The sequence below is a fragment of the Cryptotermes secundus genome, unplaced genomic scaffold (genome assembly GCF_002891405.2).
Source record: "Cryptotermes secundus unplaced genomic scaffold, Csec_1.0 scaffold7, whole genome shotgun sequence".
In the NCBI taxonomy this organism is placed as follows: Eukaryota; Metazoa; Arthropoda; class Insecta; order Blattodea; family Kalotermitidae; genus Cryptotermes; species Cryptotermes secundus.
In genome coordinates this window covers 728,291-755,954 of record NW_019727389.1, presented here as the reverse complement: position 1 = coordinate 755,954, position 27,664 = coordinate 728,291, and the positions used below count along the sequence as shown (strand labels likewise).

The window sequence follows — 27,664 nt, the reverse complement described above, 5'->3', positions numbered from 1 at the left end:
TTTAAAATAGAATTAATTAAAATTAATGTAATTCAATTAATTTTATATTAATATTAAGTAATTAAGTTAATAGAAGAAAATTCATATCCGTTTTGTAATAATTCAAGGCTATTAGAATTTGGATAATCTTTAACTTATTAGCTAAAAAATAAATAAATGTTGGTACTCACATTAATGAGATGGGTGAGCCTGCCGATTCTTGCACAGTTGTTCTATACTTGGATGTAGCTGGTGAGCTTAAATTGGAGATCATCACATACATCGAGTCGATTTCGGTACTTTGTTTTTATTGGACTTAGTGATGAAAACCCTTTCTCACACAGGTAAGTAGAAGTGAAAGACGGTTGCCGTGTGCAATTTCGAAACTCTGAGATTTTCAGCTATAGTGTGATACGCAATTCATTTGAATTTTATTTTTTCTTCTGTCTTTTTTTGAAGGACCACAAGGGCACACCTCGCGGACCACTTGTGATCCGCGGACCATAGTTTGAGAAACGCTGGTCTAGATAATGTGAGACCCTCAACGTCTCACAACCCTATGGGCCACTGCTCCGTTTTATAAGTTATATTCGAATTCCGATTACTGAAATGTGTATAATCAATTTCCTTCTCAACTCCCCACTTCCTATATCAGTGAGGTACAGGTGTAAGTAGGAATAGGTCAGAGTAAAGCCAAGATAAGGAAAAGTAAATTTGTTTTTTTACCAGTAATGGTTAACTGAAGTATGAGTCTAGCAATATTTATCACTCATGTGATAAGTTAGCACTGTTGCAGTAATGCGGAAACGCCGTTACTGTTAATGCGCCTGTGTCAATGTTGAAGTGTGTATCTGCACAGGGGAGGTGCATATTACATAGATTATTAGGTACAACACAAGACAGACGAGCATTGCGTGTGTATGCAGAGTTCGGGAAATATACAAATTAATTTAGATTAATTCAAGCGGCCGTGAGATATTTGGCTGAAGAAGAAGTGGATATGTATAATTGTCATGATAACGATCTGTGGGAACTGCCCACATTCAAGCAAATGTTACAGTGACAACGCAAGTATCATTGCTTAGCAACGGCGAATAGAAAACTGTTGCTAGGCAACGCCTACAACAATACGGACAGTGACATGTTTTCTATAGGTCCGACTCTAGGTTATATAAGAATACTAGTGTCTCTTCAGGCTGACTGACCGTCAGTGGTAACGTGACTCTGACTCTGACTCATATAACGACATTCCATAGATCTTTCGAAGTACGAACTCAACAGTAAATAACAGGTTTTCAAATTTATTTTCTTGTTTCTGAGAAGTAATTCCATACTATTCGTCGGATCGCCATTTTTTTAGAAATGTTCTCTTGTAAGTAGACTTGTAGTATATTCAATTAATTCTAAACGGTTCTGATGATGGTACATTAAACTTAACGTTACTTGTTTCTAGACTTTGTTCATCATGTAGTATTCCAAAGAGGCCAAAAAATGGATTTGTTTCTTTTGGAGAGAAATAATTTAACTTAAAATAATAATAGTCAACAAAGTTTAGGTAACATAAATTTACTTTCTGAATTAATTCTGATATGCTGATTCAAAATTTTGACACAATTTTCCAACTCATCACAATTTTGTGTATTAATTTTTGAGTCAAAACATCACGTTTTCTCCGCTTCTATATTTTTCCTTGCTCTTCTCATGTATCTTTAACCGCAATGGGAGCAAATTATGTTTCATTTCAGCAAACATTTATTCTAATTTAAGTAAAGCCATTACTTAAACTTGTGTAATGAATTTGTATGTAGGCCTACATTTAAGTTTATATATTCTGCATATAAAATAAAACCATGTTTGTTAAAACTTTTTAATATTATTATTTTGACCAGTGTGTCCGATTTAGAGGGAAAAGGCTCATTTCATACATATTATCGAAAATTTGAATATTTGAAGATTTCTGACTTCTGAGATGTAACGCCGTGTATTCCGTTGAAAATCAACTGACGTTTCGGAGAAACATGTCACTTCCATCTTCAGGATCGAAGAGCAGAGCTCTGCTTGCTAAGTGCTTCACGCTGGTTTCTTGCTTGGCTTCACTAGTCTTCACTAGTCATTGCTCGGTTAGAGTTCTCAACAATGGGGATTCCTCTGCTCTCGTGCTTACGTCGTTACCGTACCAGAACTCAGAGTCAGAGTGAAGAGTTACTTTAAGACTAGCGGTTTACCGGCAATAAGTTCGTCTTGGCGGCAAGCCTCTTGAGGATCACGACCAGAACGTATTTCGAATTTCTAAACATTATGTGAAACTTCAGTTTGTAACTCACAGGAAATACATTATGACTCCGCTACAAAGACTAGCCGGTTAATGCTGTTTAGAGAAAAAATCGCTCTCCAATATGAGAACCGTATGAAACACACATATACACTCTGTTGGCAGAATGCAGAGCTTACGTGTGTTACAGCAGGGGGTACGTATTGTAACCACTGGGCTTCAAATGGTTAATATGAGCCGATCTAATATATGTAGATGATTACGATCTCTGTAGTTCATTCATTAACATTACTTTTTTTACGAATCTGCTAGGTGTTGTCATACGACATAAAGTTATCCCTTTGCTTAACTAATTAAGCACTACATCAGGAAGACGTATGGGGGAGTAGTTGTATAGATCCTCATGCCTTTCGTTTTGTTTAACCATATAAAAATTAATTTCATTTTATTATAATAATGTATTAAAATTCATTTCGTATCTCATAGGAAACCAGCCGGTTAATTCTGTTTCGTGAAAAGTACTGTTGTTTATTGTGAGAATGATATGAAACGCACAGTTGCACTCTCTGGGCAGAATTTTTATATGTTAAATCAGGTGGCACATACAAGGAAACCAACCCAAGGCAATCCCAACCCAATAAAATTCTAATTATATTAGGTCTAACAATTAAAAACATTATAGAAAGAACGAACATCAAAATCAGTAAAATTAAATGATTAATACTTAAATCATCATGCATATAATCATCTCTATACAAAATAACCAAAGAGGAAATAAAAACAAAAACCTGTAAAAACTAAAGATATTCAATCAGACAAGAAAGTTATAACAATTCCTTATAGAATCACTGGGCTTTAAGTGGTTAATAAAGCACGTTTTCTTGAAATTCCTGACCTTTCATTCAATCGGGAGATTCATTATTTTGTTCACAGTAGCCCGCGATTCGTTCATACCGAAGCCAGATAAATCCAATCCACAACTTCACATCCCGCTACCTTGTGATCCACTTCAATTTTACCCCTCCATTTACGTTCAAGTTTCTCATGTGGTTTCTCCCATTTACGTTTACAGGCTAAAAGTTTCTTCCGCATTACTTAACTCTCTGAATTGCCTTATATCGGTGTCTGCTCCTAACACTTGTTTTCTGCCACGTCAGGGCCACTGAGAGTCTTCGTTTTGTGCTGTCTCTGTAGCTGGGCTTACGGCTTCGATTATTGCAAATTAACATGCACAGATGGAGGAGTAATTCACCGACACACGATGTGCGAATTCCAGGTATTTATCTTTGCTTCACAGAGAAGCAACACTCCTCCCAATAAGTACCTCTTCCATGAAAGCTCGGTTTTAGAAAGTTTCATTTCAAACCACTTTGATATTCGAATGTATGATTTATGATATACCTAGTTGACATTATTTTATTGTTCTAAAATAACGGGCTTATAAGTGTTGCTGTGATATTTCTTTGGCCGATCATAGTGGCCGCGCGGTCTAAGGCATGAACAGTCTTCGCTCGCTCGAACACTGGGGTCGTGGGTTCGAATCCCATTCGAGGCATGGATATTTATGTGCATTTATTCTGTGTTTGCGCTGTTCTGTGTGTAGGTAACGGCCTTGCAACGGGCTGATCCCTCGTCCAAGGAGTCCTACCGACCGTGTATAGAATATATATATTACTTTGATAGTAGTTTATTTGATTGTTAATTGATTCTATAACTACGTTGTCCATATGTATCTCAAAGTATTTATTTCCATAGTGCACACTGGTAGATTCCCAAATAAATCATGATAGTTCACGTGTTTACGTGAATTTAGGTGAAGCCGTTTGCTGGTTTTGAAGAAACTGGACATAAAAACAAAACAAACTCAGTGCTCAACCAGAAAACTGCAGGGCCAGAGGCTACATTCCTTCTGGCTACCCTGTCTAGCATGAAACTTATCAGAAGCTTAGGCCCCTTCTGGTATAGTTCTCCAGATGATTAAGCCACGCAAAGCTCTTCACCACTTAAGGCTGTTGTCCAGTGACTGAATGTTATATTTGTCAAACAACAGTGGCGTATAATTCAGCCCGTGGTTTTGAGGCGCGTCTACGCAGGAGAGGCCCACCTCTCCTTTCTGTTTACTATTGCTCCTGCTATCCCTTTCGCCCTACGAGTTACAAAAGTCGAAGGGCGGAATTAAGTACACATATTTGTAATTACGCTAAAATTTCTGTGTATTCAAATCCACGTGACACTAAATTTTACCAAACTGCGTGGAAATTGGCCAACTGGAACAACAGTTGAAAGCAGGTCACAGACACACACAGAAAGCATGGTTAGCTCATGCACCTACTTTTCTCTCACAGACAGGGAAGCAGGCTAACAATACATTTTAAGGAAACTGTCCTATAGTTTACGATTTCACTAAAGCATAAATTATAGTTCTAGTCTGTCCATCTTGAAAATACCTCTAAATATGCCTAATTAATAACTCATACAAATCTTGTACCATTTTCTTTATTGCTAGTGGGCCACTTCTTTCCTATTGTACCAGCCCAAGATCATAGGTGAAAGTAATTGTGGAGCAATTGGTGGAATGAAGATTGGCAGGGAAAACCGAAGTACTCAGAGAAAACCTTCCATAACGCCACTTTGTCCACCACAAATCCACTTGACCAGACCCGGGATCGAACCGGGGCCGCCGTTATGGGAAGCCAGCGACTAACCGCTTGAGCTATGGCGCGGCCCAATCTTGTACCATACTTACTTACTTACCGAGCTGAGCCCTTCTTAAGGAGAAGCCAAATCTGCAGCTACTCAAGAATTTCCCAGCATTTTATGGAACCCGAAGATTCACTACCGTGTTCACAAGAGACCTCCACTGGTCCCTATCCTGAGCTAGATCAATCTAATCCATGCCATCCCATCCTATCTCTCTAAGATCCATTTTAATATTGTCCACCCACCTACGTCTTGGTCTTCCCAGTGGTCTCTTTCCTTCTGGCTTTCCCACCAATATCCTATATGCATTCCTCGTCTCCCCCATTCGTGCTTCATGGCCTGCCCACCTCATCCTCCTTGACTTGATCATTCTAATTATACTTGGAGAAGAGTACAAGTTATGAAGCTCCTCATTATGGAGTTTTCTCCAACCTCCTGTCACTTAATCTCTCTTCGGTCCAAATATTCTGCTCAACACCCTGTTCTCAAACACCCTCAGTCTATATTCCTCCCTTAATGTCAGAGACCAAGTTTCACACCCATACAGAACCACAGGCAAAATTATAGTTTTGTATATTCTAATTTTTATGTTTTTGGACAGCAGACGAGAAGACAAAAGTTCTGGACTGACTGGATCTTGTACCATCCTGTTCAGAAACAGGCTGAGAATAGCATTACGTATATATTACATCTCAAATATGACTCGTTTTTATACATGTCGTTACAGACATCTCCTGGACCAAAATGTGAAGGTTATAAGAAACAACCTCTGACACAGAAAGAGAAGGACTTGATTGTCAGAAAGCACAACGAACTCAGGAGTAAGGTAGCGAATGGGCAGGAACATAAAGGGAATCCTGGACCCCAGCCACCGGCTAGTAACATGGCAGAGCTGGTGAGTATAGCAAATTCAGCAAAGAACATGCTCACATTCTTTCATGTGTTACACAATATATTTATAATTATGCAGTTATGTCCGACTGTTACTGATTCCTATTACGTCTCATCTCCCAGGTATAATTCGAAATTTTCAAATAGTTGACAGATTTGTAATTGTTAGTACAGATGTATGTTTTATAAATAATTTGTCGGCATGCTTATGATATACCACCACAAAAATTTTAACATGTCTAACTTTACAGGTTCAGTAATTATAAGCGACAAATCGAAACCCGAATATTAATTCTGAGATGCCACTCTGTTTTTCTTTCACATCCTACAAATAAATGCCTTTAAAATGTTACATTTTTTTTAGGATCAGTTGGCACAAACTATCACAGATGTGGCCAGATAGTATTTAGCACATTTCATTGCATTCATGTGCTTTTGTTTCGCCCAGGTTTGGGACGACGAACTGGCGGAAATTGCTCAGCGCTGGGCGGATCAGTGTGAAGTAGGACACGATAAATGTCGTACAGTAGGTGTGTACGTGTGTATTACGTTCATATTACTTTATCTCGATTCTTTCCTTGAAGGATATTCAGTTTCCTCTTGATATAAAGTCCCAAGTCTCACCTCAGTCATCACAACGTCTCACAACTTAAGATTATTAGAAACAGTTAAAGCCATAGCATATTTCTGTAAGATCCACTTCTTTGATTTCAGGGTTCTGCAGGGCAAATATGGACTCTCTTTTAAGTGAGAGCCCTGTGTAGATATAGCGAAGCAATCTCCTTTCTTTGTCTAGGTCTCCTATATGTTTCCTTCCAAAAATAATTTTGTGCGAGTAAATTTTTCGTATAAATTTCTCATGTCTTGAAATTCTCATCCTTCTTGATTTATCAACTTAAACTCTATTATGTGAATAATATTAATCTCCTCTCATTTTCCTACTCTTGCTGCAAGCCCATACATTCTTCTCAGCACGGCGAATAACATAATATTAAATTATCCTCCCAACTAGAAATGTTTTTGCAACATTTTAGGTAGGACTGCCCAGTATTTGCATAAAGTGTCGATTTGGATCACAGTTTCGTCAATCTAAGTTATGCTTAAAGAATTTACCCTATAATTATGGCTTGCTGTATTTGTTCTAGAACGCTTTTCTGTTGGCCAGAACTTCGCTTCCATAACAACCACTTCACCAGAGTTCTTGAACCTTTTGGAAAGACAAATCCAAAGTTGGTATGACGAAGTGGAAGACGTGATGCCAGATACAATTACCGCCTTCCCAGGGTAAGACAGTTCCCTTCGCTACGAGCATATCAGACAATACAAGACGCAATTTTACAAAATCCTCGGTGACCGCAAATTCCGAGCTTAAGTAAGGATAATTAAAAATTTGTAAGTTGTGACCCTTGTCGCAGCATGGAGCATTCTTGTGTTTTGAAAGGCGTATGTTAAATATGCAGTTATGGATAGCTGCTAAGAGGCAGTATTCCAGCCCTTGGTTTGCTCGTGGAACTAAAACCCCTCATCATTAAGTTCATTTGAAATGTGTAAGTTCTTGTTAGAATGGATAACATTAAGATATAACAAACTGTGACTATGTGAAATGGATAGCGACCTCAGTAGTCTAGAGGTAACGTTCCCACCTCATGACTCGTGGTACGCGGGTTCAAATACCCGGCGGAGATCGTCGAATTTTTAAGGGCGGAAAAATTCAGGGAACAAGTCCTCCGGGAGGGACTTTAAGCTGTGTGTCCCGTGTCGTAACTTTACGGCACGTAAAAGAACCTCATATCCCCAAAGGGGATCACTGAGCCAAATTCCAGGACGTTTCCCGCCCAACAATAGTCTCTAAGGCCTCCGATAGATGGGGGAAGCATTATAGACACCGCTGAGCAAGTGGCCGAACTCGCTTGCTCGGCGGGACTGATGGTACGCACCATTTATCGGTAGGATATAGAGACTGGTAGAATATCATAGAGGGAAGCACAATAGATCAAACTGGTCGCGGTGCATGGGGAAACCCACCCTCTCTAAATAATAATAATAATAATAATGTGAAATGGATTTGTACTTCTTTGCAGGAGTTCTCAAGGTGTAACTGGGCACTACACTCAACTAGTATGGGCAAAAACAAAGTATGTGGGCTGCGGACGAAGTTTTCATGTAACTGATCGGGGAAGAACAACAGTTCTTCTGTGCAACTATGGACCTCATGGTAATATGTGGGGTTCTAGTGTGTACGAAACGGGAACGTCGTGCTCTGCCTGTAAAAGTTCTCCATGCAGAGATGGACTTTGCTCAGTCCAACGTAAGTAACAGATTGATTAGAATTCCTTCCTGGCGATAAGCAGAACTGCAAATTCCTTTCTCGTAAATATTCGATGAATTAATGAAACTAGAATACGAGGAGATTTTAAAATATTCTACTTCATATAATTGTGTTTTCAAGAAAGCGAACTTAATAACACAAAAGTGTATTTCGACCTCTTCTAATGACACAAGACCAGACTGACATGGCACAAGGATAAAAGGAGTACTGCAATGTGGAGATATATTTTCTAGACCCGATTTTTCATTTCTAGATTCATTATAAATCACTAAATTTATTGAAAACGAATCCACTGTTGATAAAAATAATCAACAGCACATATATTGCGTTACATCAGCTCTCCCGGTTGTGGTTTATCGTGGTATTCCTTGATCCTTCCAGGCATATTCCGGGACATAATCTCTACTCATGCCACGACCGCTTCCTCCGACATCCCTTTCCATTCATTATGAACTTACCATCCTACCATTCGATGTTATATTCTGAGATACCGACAGCATCATGTAGAAAATATGAATAGATAAAAATAAATAAATAACAGTAAAGTAACTTATTCTTCCTTGTATTGTAGGCTTATTACATACACATACCACACACATATATTGTAATGGACGTTATAAATCGGTAACAGTGAGCCGACACAGATCAAAGTTAAATATTCTCCAAATCAATCAGATCTAACCACCACTTTGAAATTTAATAAAAATGGATATAGCAATGAGGGAAAGCATTCACGCGAAAGAAAATCCACGTTCTCTCCATTATGCGTTCATTGTATACATTTCATGAAACATATAAAACGAACGCTCAGGTACGATGAGTGCCCGATATTAAATAAAGCATGTCATTTACTTCTCTAAAATTACAGGAAACTTTTCAAGGAGACATTTCATATGGAAACTATTCAAGCACTTGTAAGTTGATTTCGGGTAGAGTTCATGTCTGTTTTCCCTCAAAGATTTCCATCTGAATAGGCTGGTTTGTAAAAATTATACATTAATAAATATAGAACAGCCAGAAGGAACCTTTGTCATAAAATCACCTCGAGTTGAGCAGGTTCGCTCAGAAGATTGTTCTCTGAGACGCTGGCAGTCACTCAGCTCGCCAAAGAACTTACCGACTTTTATATAACCTGAAGGGCCATTACTGCGTATTTTCAAATGCCCCGTCTCTGTGTCCTGTTCTGAATCACATGAATCTAGTCCATGTCCTCAAAGCCTCATTCTTTCAAGTTAATTTCAATATTATCCTAGCATACACGATTAAGCCCCCCAAGCGGTTTCTTACCTTCTGATTTTACGACTCAAATTTTGTATGCACTTCTCGTATCCACCTCCTCTACGAGTCCCAGTTATTTCATCGTCCTAATATTTGTTGAGCCGGTCACGGTAGCCGAGCGGTCTAAGGCATGTACTGTCTTCGATCGCTTGGAAACCGGGATCGTGGGTTCGAATCCCACTCAGGGCATGGATGTTTAGTTTGTGTGTGTGCGTTTTTTTTGTGTTTGTGTACAGGTAGAGGCCTTGCGACGAGCTGATCACCCGCCGAAGGAGTCGTACCGAATGTGTAATATCTAGAAAAACCGAAGGTTCATGGAGGTAGGCCTAGGCCCACTGGGGATGTAGTGCCAAGAAAAAATATATTTGTTGAGGACTAATTGTGGATCTCATTACGTAATTGCTCCCTTGCTCTTGGATAATATATTCTCTAGTTTCTCTAAGCAGGTTGAGAGCGCGGTATAAGGCATGAACTCTTTTCGCTCGCTCGAACGCTAGGACCGTGGGTTCGAATCCCACTCGAGGCATGGATGTTTGTGTGTGCGTTTATTCTGTGTTTGTGTTGTCCTGTGCGTAGGTAGCGGCCTTGCGACGGATTGATCACTCGTCCAAGGTGTCCTACCGTCTGTGTAAAAAGGATTACGAAACTGAAGAAGAAAAGGTAAATGAATGAATGAATGAATGAATGTAGGTCGCGATATTCCTAACTTTCGCGACATTAATATTTGTGCATCTCTCGACAATTGCTAATAATTACAAATGCACTACTCGTGTTTCTAAACCTGGTCGTCCTCAACCGAATGCGCAATGGATTTGGTCGAGTCCAGTAACTGGGGTAGGGACTGGACACCGGTAGGATAAGAGACTCTTAATTACAACGCATCATCCTCCCTCCCACAATGCAGGAGCAACCACTATCCCACTACTTCTTGCCATACTTCTCACGCTAGCCCAGAGGCCAGGTCTAAAACGCGGCCTGTATTTATTCCTGGGCCGATCACAGTGGCCGCGCGGTCTAAGGCATGAACTGACTTCGCCCGCTCAGACACTGGAATCGTGGGTTCGAATCCCACTTGATGCATGAATATCTGTGTGCGTTTATTCTGTGTTTGTGCTGTCCTGTGTGCAGGTAGCGGCCTTGCGACGGGCTGGTCCCCCGTCCGAGGAGAAACTGAAAAAGCGGCCAAGAACTAACAGGGCTGAAGAGCCACAGACGAATGGTTTTCCTCTAAATGTGCTATTTCCTTCGTTTTCTATTTCCAGGTGGACGTGCGAATTGCAGTGCGTGTTCAGATCTTCTACTCGCCTTTTTCGTGACGATAGTTTTTTTACTTATTACGAAATACATGCGTTATATAAATTGAACCATGCAGTACCAAACAAACAGACATCATTCATTAATAATTAAATTCATAATTCATAATTAAATTTGCTTATTATTCGATATAACACTTTTTAATTCAGTTACCTGTAATTATAAGCCAAGATGTACGAGTATATCTGTTTTCTTAACCCTACAGATGACAGACATAGGGGTAAGAGGTTGATGTTTATGGGTTATTTAACGACACTTCCTGCAACTATATTATTTAACGTCGAACCTGATGGATGATAGAGCGAAGAGGATTTGGAAGGAAGCGATCATGGCTTGAGATATTATCCCTACATTTTCGTGCTGGGGCTGAGGCAGAACTCGAAAAACTCAGCCAGGACAGCTCCAAAATACATATCTGAAGTACTACCACTATGATAGACTGCTCAATTAAAATGCTTTGAGTCACATTTATGTAAACTGTTTCAACTGACGTATAAATGGCAGGGAAGAAGAAAGGAGGAAAGGGTTGTGGATCTAAGCTATCCCTAAGAGGCCGTGGACGCCCATAGGGTTGTGAGACGTCGAGGCACCCACATTTTCTAGACAATCGGCTCACAGATGGCAGTGAGGTTGTCAGCCTTACGCGCCAGTCGCCATTTACCCCGAGGAAGATTCCTGGTACTCATTTGTTAATGGCTGCGTCGACCCCAAGGCCATAGTGCGACTGGAAGGATAAGGTGAATTGAAAAATCCGATGACCTCATCGGGACTCGAACCCGCGACCTTCCGGTTTGTAGCATAGGACCTCAACCAACTATGCTACTGCGTGCTCCTAGGGTTGTGGATAGTGCCGACAATTGAAAGTGATGGGGAAAGAATACAAGAAATAGGAGGGAAGTGGATAGGTAAAGGTACAGGAGTCATAAAGTAAAGGAAGAAAGGGGATTGGGGATAAAGATAAGAAACAAATATTTTCTCTGAGAATAAAGTCGTTCATGCACTATAAATTCACGACAAAATAATTAAATATCCAAAGATTCTTTTGTGGTATAACCCAATACATTTGGCAAAACGCTAAGATATTACCATGAAATACTGTCACAACTACTTCATTCCACGCCCTTTCCAACTCACCATGATAATACTTAGTTTGTAGTATTACAGATTATCACTACACTATCACTACATGATCATTCTGGCCTTAATCCATGTCAGGCATAGTATCAACTGATCAAGTGATCTGTTAAATAGAAGGGTCAGTGAAATTAAAACAGGCATGCCATTTCTATCCCTACATTACAAGTAGTCTCTGATTTACACTGAGGATGCATTCTTAAGAACAAAGACATATATCAAAATTATGTAAATTTAACATTTTTCACTGATTTTTTGTTATAAATGGCATTTTTGGGCCCACCATCACAACTTAAAAAAGGTAAAGCTATCCCTGTAACAGGCCATGGAGGCCCATAGGTTTATGTGACATTGAGGCTCCCATATTGAGGTGAGGTTGTCAGCCTTACACGCTGGCTGCCCTTTACCTCCAGGAAGAGTCCTGGTACTCATTTCTGTTAGAGGCTAAGTCGACCCCAGGGCCACAGTGCAGCTGGAAAGATCAGGTCAATTGAAAAATCCAATGACCTCCTCAGGAATCAAACCCATGACCTTCCAGCTTGTAGCATATAATGCTTCAACCAACTATGGCACTGTATGCCCTCTGAACACAACTTAGCATATTTATTACAAACAGAGATTAAAAATTCAATATTTGAAACACAGAGCAATAGAATACACACACATAGTATCTAAACTTCTATCATTTGTTAGTCATAACGCATTATTCATGTTTTAAGAAGCCAAGGACAGTAGTCTGAAAAGATTTATGTTTCTTTTCTGGATACAATTCATTACAGCAGCACAAGAGACAACCCAATCCTTGGCTGAACTGTTGTTCCATCCCATGTTCGGGCCACCTTTGATAACAGTGGCCCTCCCTTCCTTGAGCAAACTTCAGACTTCAGACATCCTTTTCACTGTCAGCTGTTTTACATGCAATGTTGGCTGCATTTCCTCTTCCATCTGCTCTCTTACCCTTTGTTGCTCCAACTTAATCCAGTCCTCTTTGGTCAGTTCATCACTGTGTGATTTGAGTGTTTCCATCATGATACTTCACTGTAACCAATCTCCTTCTGCAGCTGAATTTTGGGAACAATCACAAATTCCTGTAAAACCTATATGCACTCCTAATGTATATTCTGCCATAAGCCATTCATTGTAACTTGTGTGACCTCTGCCAATGCTGCCCCTTTGTTGTCTATGACCTTCTTGGTCTTGTAGCCGATCTAAAACTTCTGAATTGGCTTGTCCTTGTCATCTGTCTCAGTGGGCTGCAGCAGCATGGTCCACCTGAAGTAATGGGTTACGAGCATTTTTAACACCTCTTTGTCCATTGACTGCATCAGTCATACTTAGTGGCATAAAAATGACTTTCACGTTATCAGCATAGTCCTGTTTTTGCGATTTTGTTCCTTACAATACTGACTGATAACAAGCAGAAAGATGCAACCCAGTCCTAGAACTGACCAAAATTTGAAACGCTCAATTCAACATGATGTTACAACAGAACAAGAAAATATATAAAATGATGATACCACCTGTTATTATTTAACAGCATCATATCAAAACAGTGTAAACTGGAAAACTGAACTACCTGTAGATGCATGGCTGTTTCAGACTACAAGAACATACCACTGATGGCAGAGCGACCAAAAATTCACACATTAAGGACTACAATTACACAAATAATTATACAAATCTAATGAGATTAGTCTTCATGGCTTTTTTTTTAATGCTAGTGGGGTGGGACTAAGTTCCTTGTACTGCAGCCACTTCTGGCCTATTGTACTGGCCCCAGATGATAGGTGAGGGTGATCCTGGAGTAATTGCTGGAATGACGATTGGCAGGGGAAACCAAAGTACTCAGAGAAAACCTGCCCCAGTGCCACTTTGTCCACCACAAATCCCACTCGACCAGAACCAGGATCAAACCTGGGCCACTGCAGTGGGAAGCCAGCAACTAAACGCTTGAGCTATGGTGCGGCCATCTTTCATGGCTTACTTAATGATGCTTTCAGCATAAAGACTATATAAAGTCAGATGGTAGGACTGATGAATTGGAAAGGATTTGGAATGAAGTGTATGTGTGGCCTGAGGTATTACCCTGGAATTCACTTGGAGCAACTGAGTAAAACCATAAAAATCCTCAGTCAGCACCATGTGCCCTGGCTGATATTCAAACTATGCTCCTCCTGAATATGAGTCTGGCATGTCACCTCCAGATCAAACTGTTAAGTCGGTTAGTTTCAGGATATAACAGAAAATTACTTGGCAGAAATTATGAACACATATGAAAAGCATGTGTCTTTGGGGTTTTGCATTGCAGGATTGCACAGGACTAGTTCTTGCAGGACTTAATGTTACTCATACTACTTATCGTATGTGTTCATAACTGATCACAATACAAATTTCTTCAGTTATGACACCAAAATACAAGGTTGCCTTCTTGTTTTTACAGCATTAAAATAATTACCTTAATAAAAGTTGAATATTTTCCACAGATGTTTTACCATACCATACCATATGGCAAGACTCTATGTTGAATGGTAAAGTAAAAGTAAAAAAAGTAAAGCCATGAAGGCCCATAGGGTTGTGAGATGTTGAGGGTCCCACATTATCTAGACAATCGGCTCAAAGATGGCGCCAGCCGCGCTTTACTCCCCAGGAAAATTATTTATTTAATTCCTGGTACTCATTTCTGTTAGAGGCTGAGTGAACCCCAGGGCTGGAAGGATTAGGTCAACTGAAAAAAATCCAATGACCTCATCGGTATTTGAACCCGCGACCTTCTGACTTGTAGCACAGTGCCTTAACCACTACGCTACCATGTGCCCCCCTATGTTGAATGGTACCCAGTTCAAACATTTGCATGACTGCCTTTTTGGCACTGCCAATTAAGACAAGTACAACTGGTGAAATCTCCGACAGCATGATGCTCAAACAGTTTCATAAAAATTAGTGAATGGGTGTCTACACTCCTGATGTCCGTAACTAAATCGGCACACAGATAAAGATACACAGAGCTTGCTTAACAGGGTTTCAAAAGACCTAAAATTCGTTTCTTGCTAGATGACCAAATCCTTTTCATTTCCCTGAAGCTTAGAGGCTTTAGAAAAATAAGGTAATACTTGGGTATAATAATACTTTATTATTGTAGGGTACTTAGGTGGCAAACAGTCACCAAGCTTGTACAGTCTCAATCAAAATAAAGATAAAACTGGAGGGGGAAAAAATACCTACAGTTTCTCTAATAAAAAACACAAAAAAGCTGTCAAAACCACAACATAAGATATTTGCTAGAAACACACTGGCCTCAGTAATATCATATTTATATCTCATTCACTGTAACTATAAATATATCTATTCAAACTTAACACCCTCATTCAATTTAACTTAAGTTTCCATCCACATTAACTCTGTAGCCACATTACATAATAGATATAAGAAATTGCTTACATAATTATAAGACATTGGTAATATCACAAATACATGTCACAGATCCTGTTCCATCCATTGCAAGGCATTCAAAAACTCTTTATTTCTCTCTCTTACATCCATGCAACACTTTCTCATTCATGTATAAATTACTTATATATACTTCAGTAGAAACATCTGTCACTGACAGTCATACTTAGGCATTTATTTCTGTTGCTGTTTATTTGATGTAAGAGATGGTAAGTTCAAGCTATGGAAACTGTTAATGTTGTTCAACAATTTCAGGAAGGAAATGAATAGCTTTGTAAGATTTGAGGCTTTCACGGCGGTGACTATGAAGAAAGCAGTCTTCTGGGATTTCGCACCGTGTATATGTGGTGTTAACCGACGTTTCGGAGGAACGTATCGCCTCCATCTTCAGGGTAGAAGAAAAAATATAAGAAATCTGCAAGCGAAGAGACCGTGAGAACCGGTAAAAGCAGACCACTCCGAAACGTCAGTTAACACCACATATACATGGTGCCAAATCCCAGAAGACTGCTTTCTTCAAATGAATAGCTTGTAACAATAATTTGAAAATCTTTAAGGTCCCATTACAAGACAAAATATTTCTTGACTTATCTGACAAAAATATCAGTTAACATAAATATATCTGTTAGTCTTGGCATATAATAAAGTTTCACATTACAGCTATCTAGTGGCAAGTCATTGCTGATTAAACAAATACTATAACTGTGTAACAACTTGCAACAGACACTGCAGCTGGTTATATTTAAATAACAAGAAAGCAGAACTTGTTCTTATCCGCTGTAGATTCCAACACACACCAAACTGACATTAAAGCTCAAAACTTTCATGCATATTTGACCTTAAAAAATTAACATATAGGTTCCCAAACACCATCCTTAAGTTTCATTTTTCCAACTACCAAAAATGTCCCCATCATAAGATACTGGAAATACAATGCTGACTGGTTGATTTCTAATGCTGCACTTTGACAGTTAAGTCATTTGTGCTTTTAACCTCAACTGGTTGGCACATTTGTAACACAAATTATAAAAGAGTTATTTTTAAAGTAGTTCTTTAGTGTCCTAAGGCTGAACAATTTTGCTTTGTCATTGTGAAAAGTAAAGGCTACCGTGTAACAGGCCCATAAGGTTGTGAGATGTTGAGGTTCCCACATTTTCTAGACAGTCGGCTCATAGATGGTGGCAAGGTTGTCAGCTTTACGTGCTGGCCACCCTATACCCCCAAGAATATTCCAAGAATATCCCTGGTACTCATTTCTGTTAAGAGACTGAGTCAACCCCAGGGTCACAGTGTGTCTGGAAGGATTAGGTAAATTGAAAAATCCACCTCATCTGGATTCGATCCTGTCACCTTCTGGCTTGTAGCATAGTACCTCAACTAACTATGCTACTGCGTGCCCCCAACAGTTTAGGAATACACATATAAAACAGAGGAATTACTACTTTTTAACAAAGTGGTTGAACAACTAGTATTCATTAAGTTGGCTCTAGTACAGCTCTCTGAAATTAGATTAAAATTAATGATACAACTATAAGAAAAATATCTGGCTACAAGAAACAGTGGTACAAAAACTAGCAAATATAAATAAGAATAAATAATAACCATCAAAACCCTTTATAAATGGCTTGTAAATAAGACTATCAATAATATAAGTATGATCTTATCCAGTTTTATATCTACATATATTTGTCAAATAATTTAAGAGATGTAATAAAAATGAATGTTTGCTCCACTGTTTTTCAAACTTTCTATATTGCAATCCATCATTACTTTTTTTACATACATCATAAATTACCAAAAAATAGCATTTAAATAATATGATAGGCTAAATGGAGTGAATAAATTCATACCATGAATACAAAAATGATACTTGGTTAAAACTGTTCATTTACCCAATGTGGTAGGTGTGTCTCACTGCTTATCATAAGATCTGTTCAGCCTGTAACACATACTGACAATGCTACATGCATATCAAACTCACTTCTAAATCTGTTTTGTTTCTTTGTTTTTGACAGTATCAACGTAAAACATTTAGTTCACACAGGTTGCTGAGAATGGCAGCAACAACACACATTAAACCTCACATCTTGTAACCATTCTTCAGTGTGAATGAGGAACAAACGTTACAATATCTCACTCCTGTCTTCTGGTTTCGAGTCTGATTCGGCTATTGGTTCAGAATTTTGAAAAACAAAATATTTTTCTTTACTCAAGATTATTTTCTTCAAAATATGAAATCTCTCCTGAAAGTAAAAACTAAAACTTATAGACAATGCAACAACCCACTGAATTTCTTCCCATTGGTGGGTTGCATCCTTGGAAAAACACTTTTACTCTGTATCTTTCACCACCCACATAATATCATTCAGACACAAAGATATTATTATTATTATTATTATTAAGATTTCATTACAATACAACAGTACTGAATATTGGCAATGAAATATCAAGAGAGATCAATAGTAACCAGCAAACTGAAACGGACTGAAACACCTCTATCACTGGTGATGATATAGTTTACCCATAGTCACTCTTACCCTATTTATTACTTACTACAACATTAACATTTCCATGTTTGGATATCTTCATGTTCTAAGACAATGTGAAATGTAATGTGATGTGACAAGTTGATTTCCTAGGCAATGAGTATTAATATAGCATGTTCCCATGACAATAGTTTACCATGGGGTTATTATACATGAACTTCTGTGAAAACACTCAACTAGGCATATAGGTTACTGTAGAGCTGGATTTGGCTCTGTGGTAACACATCCTTAGGCACAAAGTTACCACAGATATGAAATACAGAACTATTGGACTCGGTGTCCCCTATTCGGTATGCCAAGCACATATGAAACAGAATGCATTCGTGAAGTTCAGATTTCAGAATTGAAGTCAAGTGTCCAGAAGTGAAGTATGAGAGAACATAGAAAATGTGTGAACTGTTATAATTGAGTGTAAGTGTGATACTGACATCAAATAAACCTAATCATCCAATCCAAAATCCACAATTATTAATCATGAAACCGCGGACATGCGACAGTATGTTAATTCACACATATACAAAATACTCAGTGTAATTCACATTTAAAACTTCTTTGGTGAGCAATGGGTTTGAATGCTAATCCAAGGGAAATGTTCAATGGAAGAAATTTAACACTGATTTGGATCACTGAAATTGAGCATTATATGAGGGAAAACTTTAAATCAAGTATCATTAAATGATGGCTATAGTACGTATATTCCAACTAAATGCAAAGAACTGACAACTTGAGATAACAGAGCATTGAAATAAACAAACACAAATCAAACTCTGTGGTTTTAGTCTGCAAGCAAACTATACCAACTGAGTAACCGCTGCTTGTCGGCTAAGTTAGTGCCAACTTTAGTGGATAGAGGGTGTTGCGTGGTCAGTGCAACGGATTCCACAGCCGTTAATTTTGGTTTTCTAGATCGGAGCCGCTACTTTTCCATTCAGGTAGTTCCTCAATTATCCTCACAAGGCTGAGTGGACCCCGTTCCAGGCCCACTACATCTCAGAAAATCTGGTAGTGCCAGGAATCAAACCCGGACCTCTGGATCTTTAGCCAGGAACTCTGAGCACTAGAGCACAGACGCAGCATACAGCATTAAATGTTTGGAAGTATTACTTCTAATAAATGAATGTGCTAACATTCCACAAACAACAGATAATGCAAGGTACTATTAGATAATGTATAAAATTAAAATAAAAAAACTCCGTGGCTTGAATCCGCAAGCGAACTACACTGACCGAGTGACCGCCGCTTTTCGGTGAAGTTTAGTGCCAACTTTTGAAGATAGAGGGTGTTGCGTGGTCAGTGCAATGAATCCCCATGGCCGTTGATTTCAGTTTTCTAGACCGGAGCTGCTATTTCTTTGAAATAGCTCCTCAATTATACTCACAAGGCTGAGTAGACCCCATTCCAGAACCACTACTTCTCGGAAAAAATCTGGTAGGTCCGGGAATCGAACCCAGACCTCTGGATCTGTAGTCAGGAATGCTGACCACTAGACCACAGAGGCAGTCATAAAATTAAAATATGTAAACATATCATGCAACTGTTGACAACCATTCCTTTTTTCGTTAGGCAATGACAGACTGCATACACTGATCAAGAACTAATACATTAGAAAATCATAATGATAAATATCACCATATGTCATCTCATTAGCAACACGTGAATTGGACAAGAACAACATAATGATGCTTATGAGACTGGATTCTGTGTCCAAGATGAAAATAGCAAGTTTTCAAGATCAAATATTCTGCACAGACAAGGAAATCATTATCAAAGCATCAGCTAGATTGAAACATGGCAAGTTCAGAAAGCATGCTGTGAAAAACCTGATCTTAAATCTTATTATGTCTCGTTAAATTATCAACAAATTTAATGAATGGGAAAGATCAAAGATGATCCCTTTCAGACTCAAGTTTATGTGATTTAGCAGTCTTATATTAAGGACACAAGTCATCTTGATCCTACTCAATTATAGGAAGCAATAACCTTTCAATGCCTGTCCACAGGCTAACAGAAGGAGTTAATTGACAACTACTATTTGTACATAGGCCAATAAGATCACACAGTGAAAATTAATTACTTTCAAGTCTCAAAAATTAAAATGCCAATTAATAGAATAATCTTATTTTAACATACAGCATAATATGAACATATAAAGATCAATAAGCTAATTACTTCTATTTGGCATAAGGAAAAATTGCCTGATCAGTGGAAGGAATCTATTAGTGTACCAGTTCACAAGAATGGTGATAAAACTGACTGTAGTAATTATCAGGGGATATCACTGCTATCAACGTCATACAAAATTTTATCCAATATTCTTCTCTCAAGGTTAAGTCCATACATAGATGAAATTACCGCAGATCATCAGTGTGGATTTTGTCACAACAGATCAACTACAGATCAGACCTTTTGCATTCATCAGATATTGGAGAAAAATGGGAGTACAATGAGACAGTACATCAGCTATCTGTAGACTTCAAGACAGCCTATGATTCTGTTAGGAGGGAAGTATTGTACAATATTCTGATAGAGTTTGGGATACCCATGAAACTAGTTAAGCTGATTAAAATGTGTTTAAACGAAACTTATAGTAAAGTCCGTTTAGGTAAACATATGTCAGATAAATTTCCTATCCAGAATGGTCTAAAACAAGGAGATGCTTTATTGCGACTGCTCTTCAACTTTGCCTTAGAATATGCCATTAGGAAGGTCCAGGGAAACCAGGTGGGACTGAAATTAAACAGGACATATCAGCTGTTGGTCTATGCCGATTATGTGAATCTACTGGGTGATAATATTGATACCATAAAGAAAAGCACACAAGAGTAGTGTGAATTTACTGACTACACAACACGTTTTTTTATTATCACTATATGTTTAGTCGGTAAATTCACTCTACTATTAATTAAACACACAACAGGATGCAAGAAACGATTAAAAAAAACACACAACTTTAATTGACGCAAGTAAGGAGGTTGAATGTATGAATGAATGAATGAATGTATAAGAGGTGGGCCTTCTCGGCCCTTGCTCCGAGACCTACAGTGATTTATCGTGCTTCCAAGTAAGGAGGTTGGTCTAGAAGTACACACAGAGAAAACTAAGTATATGTTGCTGTCTCATCACCAAAATGCAGGGCAAAACCAGATATTGGGGAATGACAATAACAAATCAAAACCTGATTCAGGAGGATATTAAGAGGAGACTGAACTCGGGCAATGCCTGCTACCATTCAGTCCAGAACCTTTTGTCTTCTCATCTGCTGTCCAAAAACATAAAAATCAGAATATACAAAACTATAATTTTGCCTGTGGTTCTGTATGAGTGTGAGATGAAGTGACAGGAGGTTGAAGAAAACTGCATAATGAGGAGCTTCATAACTTGTACTCTTCTCCAAGTATAATTAGAATGATCAAGTCAAGGAGGATGAAGTGGGCAGGGCATGTAGCATGAATGGGGGAGACGAATGCGTATAGGATATTGGTGGGAAAGCCAGAAGGAAGAGAGCACTGGGAAGACCAAGGCGCAGGTGGGTGGACAATATTACAATGGATCTTAGAGAGATAGGATGGGATGGTATGGATTGGATTGATCTGGCTCAGGATAGGGACCAGTGGAGGGCTCTTGTGAACATGGTAATGAACCTTCAGGTTCCATAAAATGCTGAGAAATTCCTGAGTAGCTGCAGATTTGGCTTCTCCTCAAGAAGGGCTCAGGTCCATAAGTAAGTAAGTATAAAGAAGTTACATGAATACAAGTCTGCCAGTATGTTAAACATTATTAGTAATACCCTAATTCATAGACAACCTTTCCATCATGAATGTGATCATAAAAAAAAAGTAAATCCTCTATTATTCCACATAATTTTCCTCTGCAAGAATCAGATGTCATACAGAAATATGCGTATATTAAGTGTTAATGTACATTAGCCATTATAGGTACACATATAGATCAATGTTTACCTTTTTCTAAAAGTCATTTTGCAGTAGTGACAACAGTATGATGAAGATTTTTATATCCACAAACAAAATGAAGCAACTGGAATAACACAAGCCCCTTCAACAAATGAGGCCATGAGCAACTGTGTTACTGCAGAAGGCAAAGAAGCTAGTTAGCTTGGCCTTCTGAAAATTGTTAACAGTATATACATAAAATTACAATACAGCTTCTGAGTACAACCATCAAGGAAACAGAATAAATGCTTTACTCTCCTTCATACATTACCTTATAAAAATTATCTGCAATAAATTTATATCTCAAAAATGTCATGAGGAACTTACTAATGACAACTACAATCATACATAGACAGACAGAAAGCAGCAAACATTATATTCTGTTCTTGTTCTACTCTAAGTTCTTGGTTTTATTTTCCTACAAGAAAGGATTCTTATGATAAAGCAAATAAAATAACTAAATCTGTAGTCCCTCCCCTCTTGACCCATGATGTGTCATGACATGAATAAGCAAGTACAGCAGCTGGTTCAATACAGCATGTTCTCCTTGAAGTGTCTCGCTGCCAGAAGTGGAACTTCAATCTAATGCCCATATATTCCTAGATCAATCTTCATTGTATTTTCTTCTTACTGGGCTTCTTACTTCTTGGGATAGTCGCATAATTTGTGACCTGCAAGATTAAAATTATAATTTTACTGAAACCATTTACCTCATTATCTAAACATGAAACTTGAAGGAACATCTATCTCTCTTATGAACAAATGAAAATGATTACTTTATGCACATAATTTGTTTTTATATATAAATAAACACAGATATTTGTTTAAAAGAGGCTCTTTTCTTGTCTATCTAAAAATTTAAATTAATAGCACATATCATACTACAAACAGACGGAAATTATTACTATTTCATAAAACCAATTTCATTCCATTCTAAACATGTCATTTACTATTACCTTATACTACAAACAAATGCTAATTATTATTTTATAAAAAAATATTTCTGTGCAGTATATGAACATGTAACTTCATCATCACATATTACAAACTCCTTACAAGTGACACAAAAAGCAAAAGGAAAGGCATGGTTAATTTTGAAGTATGGCCCTTTCTCAGAAAAGATGCCTTTGATTTCTATTTAATTGTGTATTTCATATACAGGTGCAATGTGATAACCATTATTCGGATATCTATTGGGATCTGATGAAAAGGACAAGGGGACTTCTAATTTTGTGAATTAAATTGTATAGAAATTTGTTTCACGTTTCATACTCTTCCCTCCACGTATATAAAACTCAGCACACCGTTTTCAAATACTCACTTATTTAGAAATCTTAAGACAGACAAATAATGAAACTCTGGCACCAGAACAATGCTGATTCATGTAAATTAGTCACATATTTTGATCAAAAATATTTGCTTTTGGAACATCCGAGTTTATTTGGATGTTCTGAACATCAGTTGTTAGCTGTTTTTATAACATTACTCACACGAGGGGGGACCCAAAAATAACCGGAAACGACCTGTTGCGCGCGCATGCTTTGTAGTTACAAGTTGTACTGCTAGGTGGTGTTAGCTGGGGGTCTCCCGCGACTGTTAGTGAGCTGGCGTCAGTCTGAGTTAAGTGGTTTGTCTGTGGTGCTCTGTTGTGTGCATTCCTGTTTCAACCCTTTGGCGATTAGTGAGATGGCCGACCAGAAGGAGCAGTTCTTTTAAGAAATTCTGGATCGTTCTGCACTTCACTCTTCAAGTCATGGCAAACATTCACGCGGTTTTCTCTTTGGTCATCTCCGAGCAAGCGAGGAACAAATTTTGCAGACACCCGTCTCATGTGCAAACCTTCGGTTAAAATTCGCTGGACCGTGCTCCACGAGACGTTCGTTTCCTCAGAAAGTTGGGCAATGGTCTTTCGACGATCTTCATCAATTGCACGTTTGATTTTGGCATTGTTTTCGTCATTTCTTCCTGTCGAAGGACGCCCGGGGATGGCATGTCTTCTGTTGACATGTTGCCAGATTTGAAACGGGAAAACCACTCGTAGACCTGTGATTTCCCCAAAGCATCATCATTAAAGGCTTGCCGAAGCATCCCAACAGTCTCGGCTGCAGTTTTCCCTAACAGAAAGCAAAATTTCATGCACACTCTTTGTTCCTTCTGGTCGGCCATCTCACTAATCGCCAAAGGGTTGAAACAGGAATGCACACAACAGAGCACCACAGACAAACCACTTAACTCAGACTGACGCCAGCTCACTAACAGTCGCAGGAGACCCCCCAGCTAACACCACCTAGCAGCACAACTCGTAACTACAAAGCATGCGCGGGCAACAGGTCGTTTCCGGTTATTTTTGGGTTCCCCTTCGTATAGTCTGATATTAATACTTAAATGTGTTTTCCACTACATTTTTCAGTGTATGACTGTCAAAACCGTATGTTTTATTGATGACTGGTTCAGTATTCATGATTTTATTATACATTTTAATGTTGATATTATAACTGCCATTTAGTAAATTTTGCAGTGATGGGTTAATATGTAGCATGAATTTCAATTATGAGTTCATCAGTTATTCACTAAAGTTCACTCATGGCTAGACCACTGAATTAAGTATCACACACTGTACATTTAATAAAATAAATATTAGTTCACTCTGTGGCAATTCAATACCTTATAATAAAAACATACACTATGATGTCTCTCTTACTGCTATTTCATACTGAAACTGCCTATGTATGACATGAAAACTTTTATGCTACAATGTATTTTCCACTTACTTCACATTCCTTAACAATAATTATAATTTATACCAGATAGTATATGTATTCCATGTACTCCAATCGAGTAATAATGTAAGTTGTCCAGGCTATCAGTTCCACTCTCAACCCAATATAAACTTCACTGAAATTTTCATTTCGTGCATCCTGTTGTGTTATAATATACAATTTCTTTATTAAAATCTGTCACAACACAACAATATCAAGGTCAAAGCCAAGACTGGCTCGGCTACATGTTTCGGCTATTAACTCTTTGACTGGCGCGGGCGTGTTTTAACGCCAGGGCGATGCCAGCCGTTCCCTGGCGTTGGCGTGTTTTAACGCTTTGAAAATCTCTTCCCTTATTTGCTCTCTTGGCTCTCTTCAACCAAAGACATATATATGATAGTTTTTGTGCATGGTTGTAAAGAACCCTTGTAAACTTTGTGGGGGTCTATATTACTGTCAGAACCCTGCGAGAAGGAAAAGTTCAAAAACTATTTCACATTCATTCAGTTTCACCATGGCTTCTCGCAGCAAGTGTCGGCATGTTCCTACAGACCAGCTGGAAAGTGTTGTGAAGGAGATTTGTGCTGATGATGATAGTGGCGATGAAATAATGATTCCTGAATTGAATGAAGTTGATAGTGACAATAGTACAGTGATAGACAATGATCCACAAGACAGTAATCATGAACATTTAGCTACCACGAGTGCGGTGCCTGACACGCCCATCTCATGGACGTACGGAGACATTGTACCAGTAATAGTTCCATTTACTAGTAGTTCCGGGATCAAAATTGATATAACACATAAAATGCACCCCTTTTCATGGATAAAATTTTTTCTGGATGATGACTTAGTAACTCACATTACAACTGAAACCAATCGCTATGCTCACCAGCACTTCAACACACATGAGTTAGCTCCTCACTCTCGAGAACTCAATTACAAATATGTCACATCAGATGAAATCTGGACATATTTAGGAATTGTGTTCATGACAGGAATCGACAAACGCCCTGAAATTGAAGACTATTGGTCCACTAGGCCCCTATTTCACACTCCATGGTATGGACAAAAGATGTCTTTGCGGCGGTTCCAACAGATTTCAAAATTTCTTCATTTTGCTGACAACGATGCACGACCAGCTGACTGTGAAGATCGCCTGTATAAAGTTAGGCCAATTATAGACTCATTAGTGGGAAAATTTAGGAACACATATATCCCTGAAAAGGAAATTGCAATAGATGAAGGAATGATCGCTTGGAAAGGACGTCTTATCTTCCGAGTATATATGCCTGATAAACCTGATAAGTACGGTATAAAGGCTTATCTTGTTTGTGAATCGACAAGTGGATATATTTGGAATTTTGAAATTTATTGCGGAAAATCAAGGCCTATAAAAGAATTAGTTGTCGATCTGTTGGGGCCACAGCTTCTAGATAAAGGGTATCATCTCTACCAGGATAACTATTACAATAGTGTAGAATTATGTGAGACGTTATTACAGAGAAATACCTATGTGTGTGGAACCTTCAGAATGGACAGAGGAGCTCCCAAAGAACTAAAGAATGATGTAAAAAAATTGAAAAAAGGGGAATCTGTGTTTTCTAGGAAGGGGCAGGTTCTCGTACAGGTGTGGAGAGATAAAAGAGACGTCAAACTTATCTCCACTCTTCACACAGCAAAAATCGTGGAATCTGCAAAAACGAATCGCAAAGGAGAAAAAATATGCAGACCCGAGGTAATTGGGGACTACAATAAACATATGAGAGGGGTTGACAGGGCCGATCAAATGCTGCATTATTATCCTTGCTCCCGCAAAACTGTAAAGTGGACAAAGAAACTGGTGTTTTTCTTGTTGCAAATGGCAGCGTTGAATAGTTTCATTCTATTCAAAAAGTACACAACAACAGAAAAATACAAGAAGAGAAATTACAAATTCAAAGATTTTATATTGGACTGTGTAGAAAAAATGACAGAACAAAACAAACAGTGTGGAGAGGGAGAACAGTCAAGGAATGAAGTGGATGACGAATCTATTGCGTCAGACTCGAGTGCAGTCACGCCTCCGCCCGCGACCTTGAGAAGACCACCAGTGAAAGACCCAGAAAATCGTCTAGAGGGTGGCTTGAAAGTTCACAAAATGGTCCATGTTCCTCCCAGTAACAATAAGAAGAATGGTGCCATGAGAAAGTGTCGAGTGTGTGCTAAGCATAAGATTAGAAAAGAAACAAGTGTCATGTGTGCAAGCTGTGGTGTGGCTCTCTGCAAACTTTCATGTTTCAATGTTTATCACACGATGAAAAACTATTAAAAGGGTATGGAAAGACATTTATTGCATAAAATATTGTATTTTTAATAGTTCCTGAAAATTTCATTTTTAAAAACCAATTTTTGTTGAAGTTGTTTAGAAAAAAGTAAGCACATGCATCTTAGCGACATAATGTTTAAAAGGCCTGCCAGGACAGGGGTGGGATTTAAATACCCTTCACGCCAGTCAAAGAGTTAAAGCCATCATCAGGCAAATACATGATTAACATATTAACACCACTGAACTGCAGTTGCGATAGTGAAGCTGGATACTTGATAATTATTACATTATAAAATGTAGCTGCAGTTGCAGTTTATATTCCCTACAGAACGGACAAATACATTGTAAGACGAGGCACCGGCTAAACAATTAAGGTCAATACTATACTACATCCATACCACAGGCCTCCAAAGCAGTTTATTACATGTACACAAAATCTAGAATATAGCATTATGTCCGCGGGAATATAACAAAATTGCAGCAACCAACAAATGACTTGATGATGTAAAATATCACATGAAGAGTCTTAACTTTGTTTTACCCTATGACTTTCATTTTTATATAGTCTTGTTCATTGTACTTTTATGCCAAGAACGAGGGGGTACCCAAAAGAAACCGAACTTATTTTTTTTTAAACTTATTTATTCAAATTTTAAGCACAAACCTTCAATCCCCTTCAAAGTACTCTCCACTTACACTAATACACTTGTCTAGTCTTTTATTCCATTTTTCAAAACATTGTCTAAATTCATCTTTT

General features: G+C 38.4%; 2 protein-coding genes across 3 annotated transcripts in view; one reads left to right on the top strand and one right to left on the bottom strand.

Annotated features, from left to right (window-relative positions):
* The first annotated feature begins 1,344 nt into the window (after positions 1 to 1,344).
* On the top strand, positions 1,345 to 14,237 carry LOC111864613 (venom allergen 3-like). Its single transcript, XM_033751503.1, has 7 exons — positions 1,345 to 1,351; positions 3,409 to 3,527; positions 5,679 to 5,846; positions 6,291 to 6,372; positions 6,988 to 7,126; positions 7,924 to 8,150; positions 14,206 to 14,237. Exons 2-7 carry the CDS (start codon positions 3,513 to 3,515, stop codon positions 14,235 to 14,237), a joined length of 663 nt encoding a protein of 220 aa, XP_033607394.1. The 5' UTR covers positions 1,345 to 1,351; positions 3,409 to 3,512.
* Positions 14,238 to 21,550: 7,313 nt separating this feature from the next.
* LOC111864597 overlaps positions 21,551 to 27,664 on the bottom strand; it is a 45,780-nt gene continuing 39,666 nt past the window's right edge. Inside the window, exon 9 of one of the 2 annotated variants that reach the window (XM_033751492.1) lies at positions 21,551 to 22,511. In XM_033751492.1, the coding sequence (XP_033607383.1) occupies positions 22,480 to 22,511 (32 nt within the window). In that variant the 3' untranslated portion in view covers positions 21,551 to 22,479. The remainder of the gene's footprint in view (positions 22,512 to 27,664) is intronic. The other variant, XM_023851949.2, reaches the window with a different exon arrangement.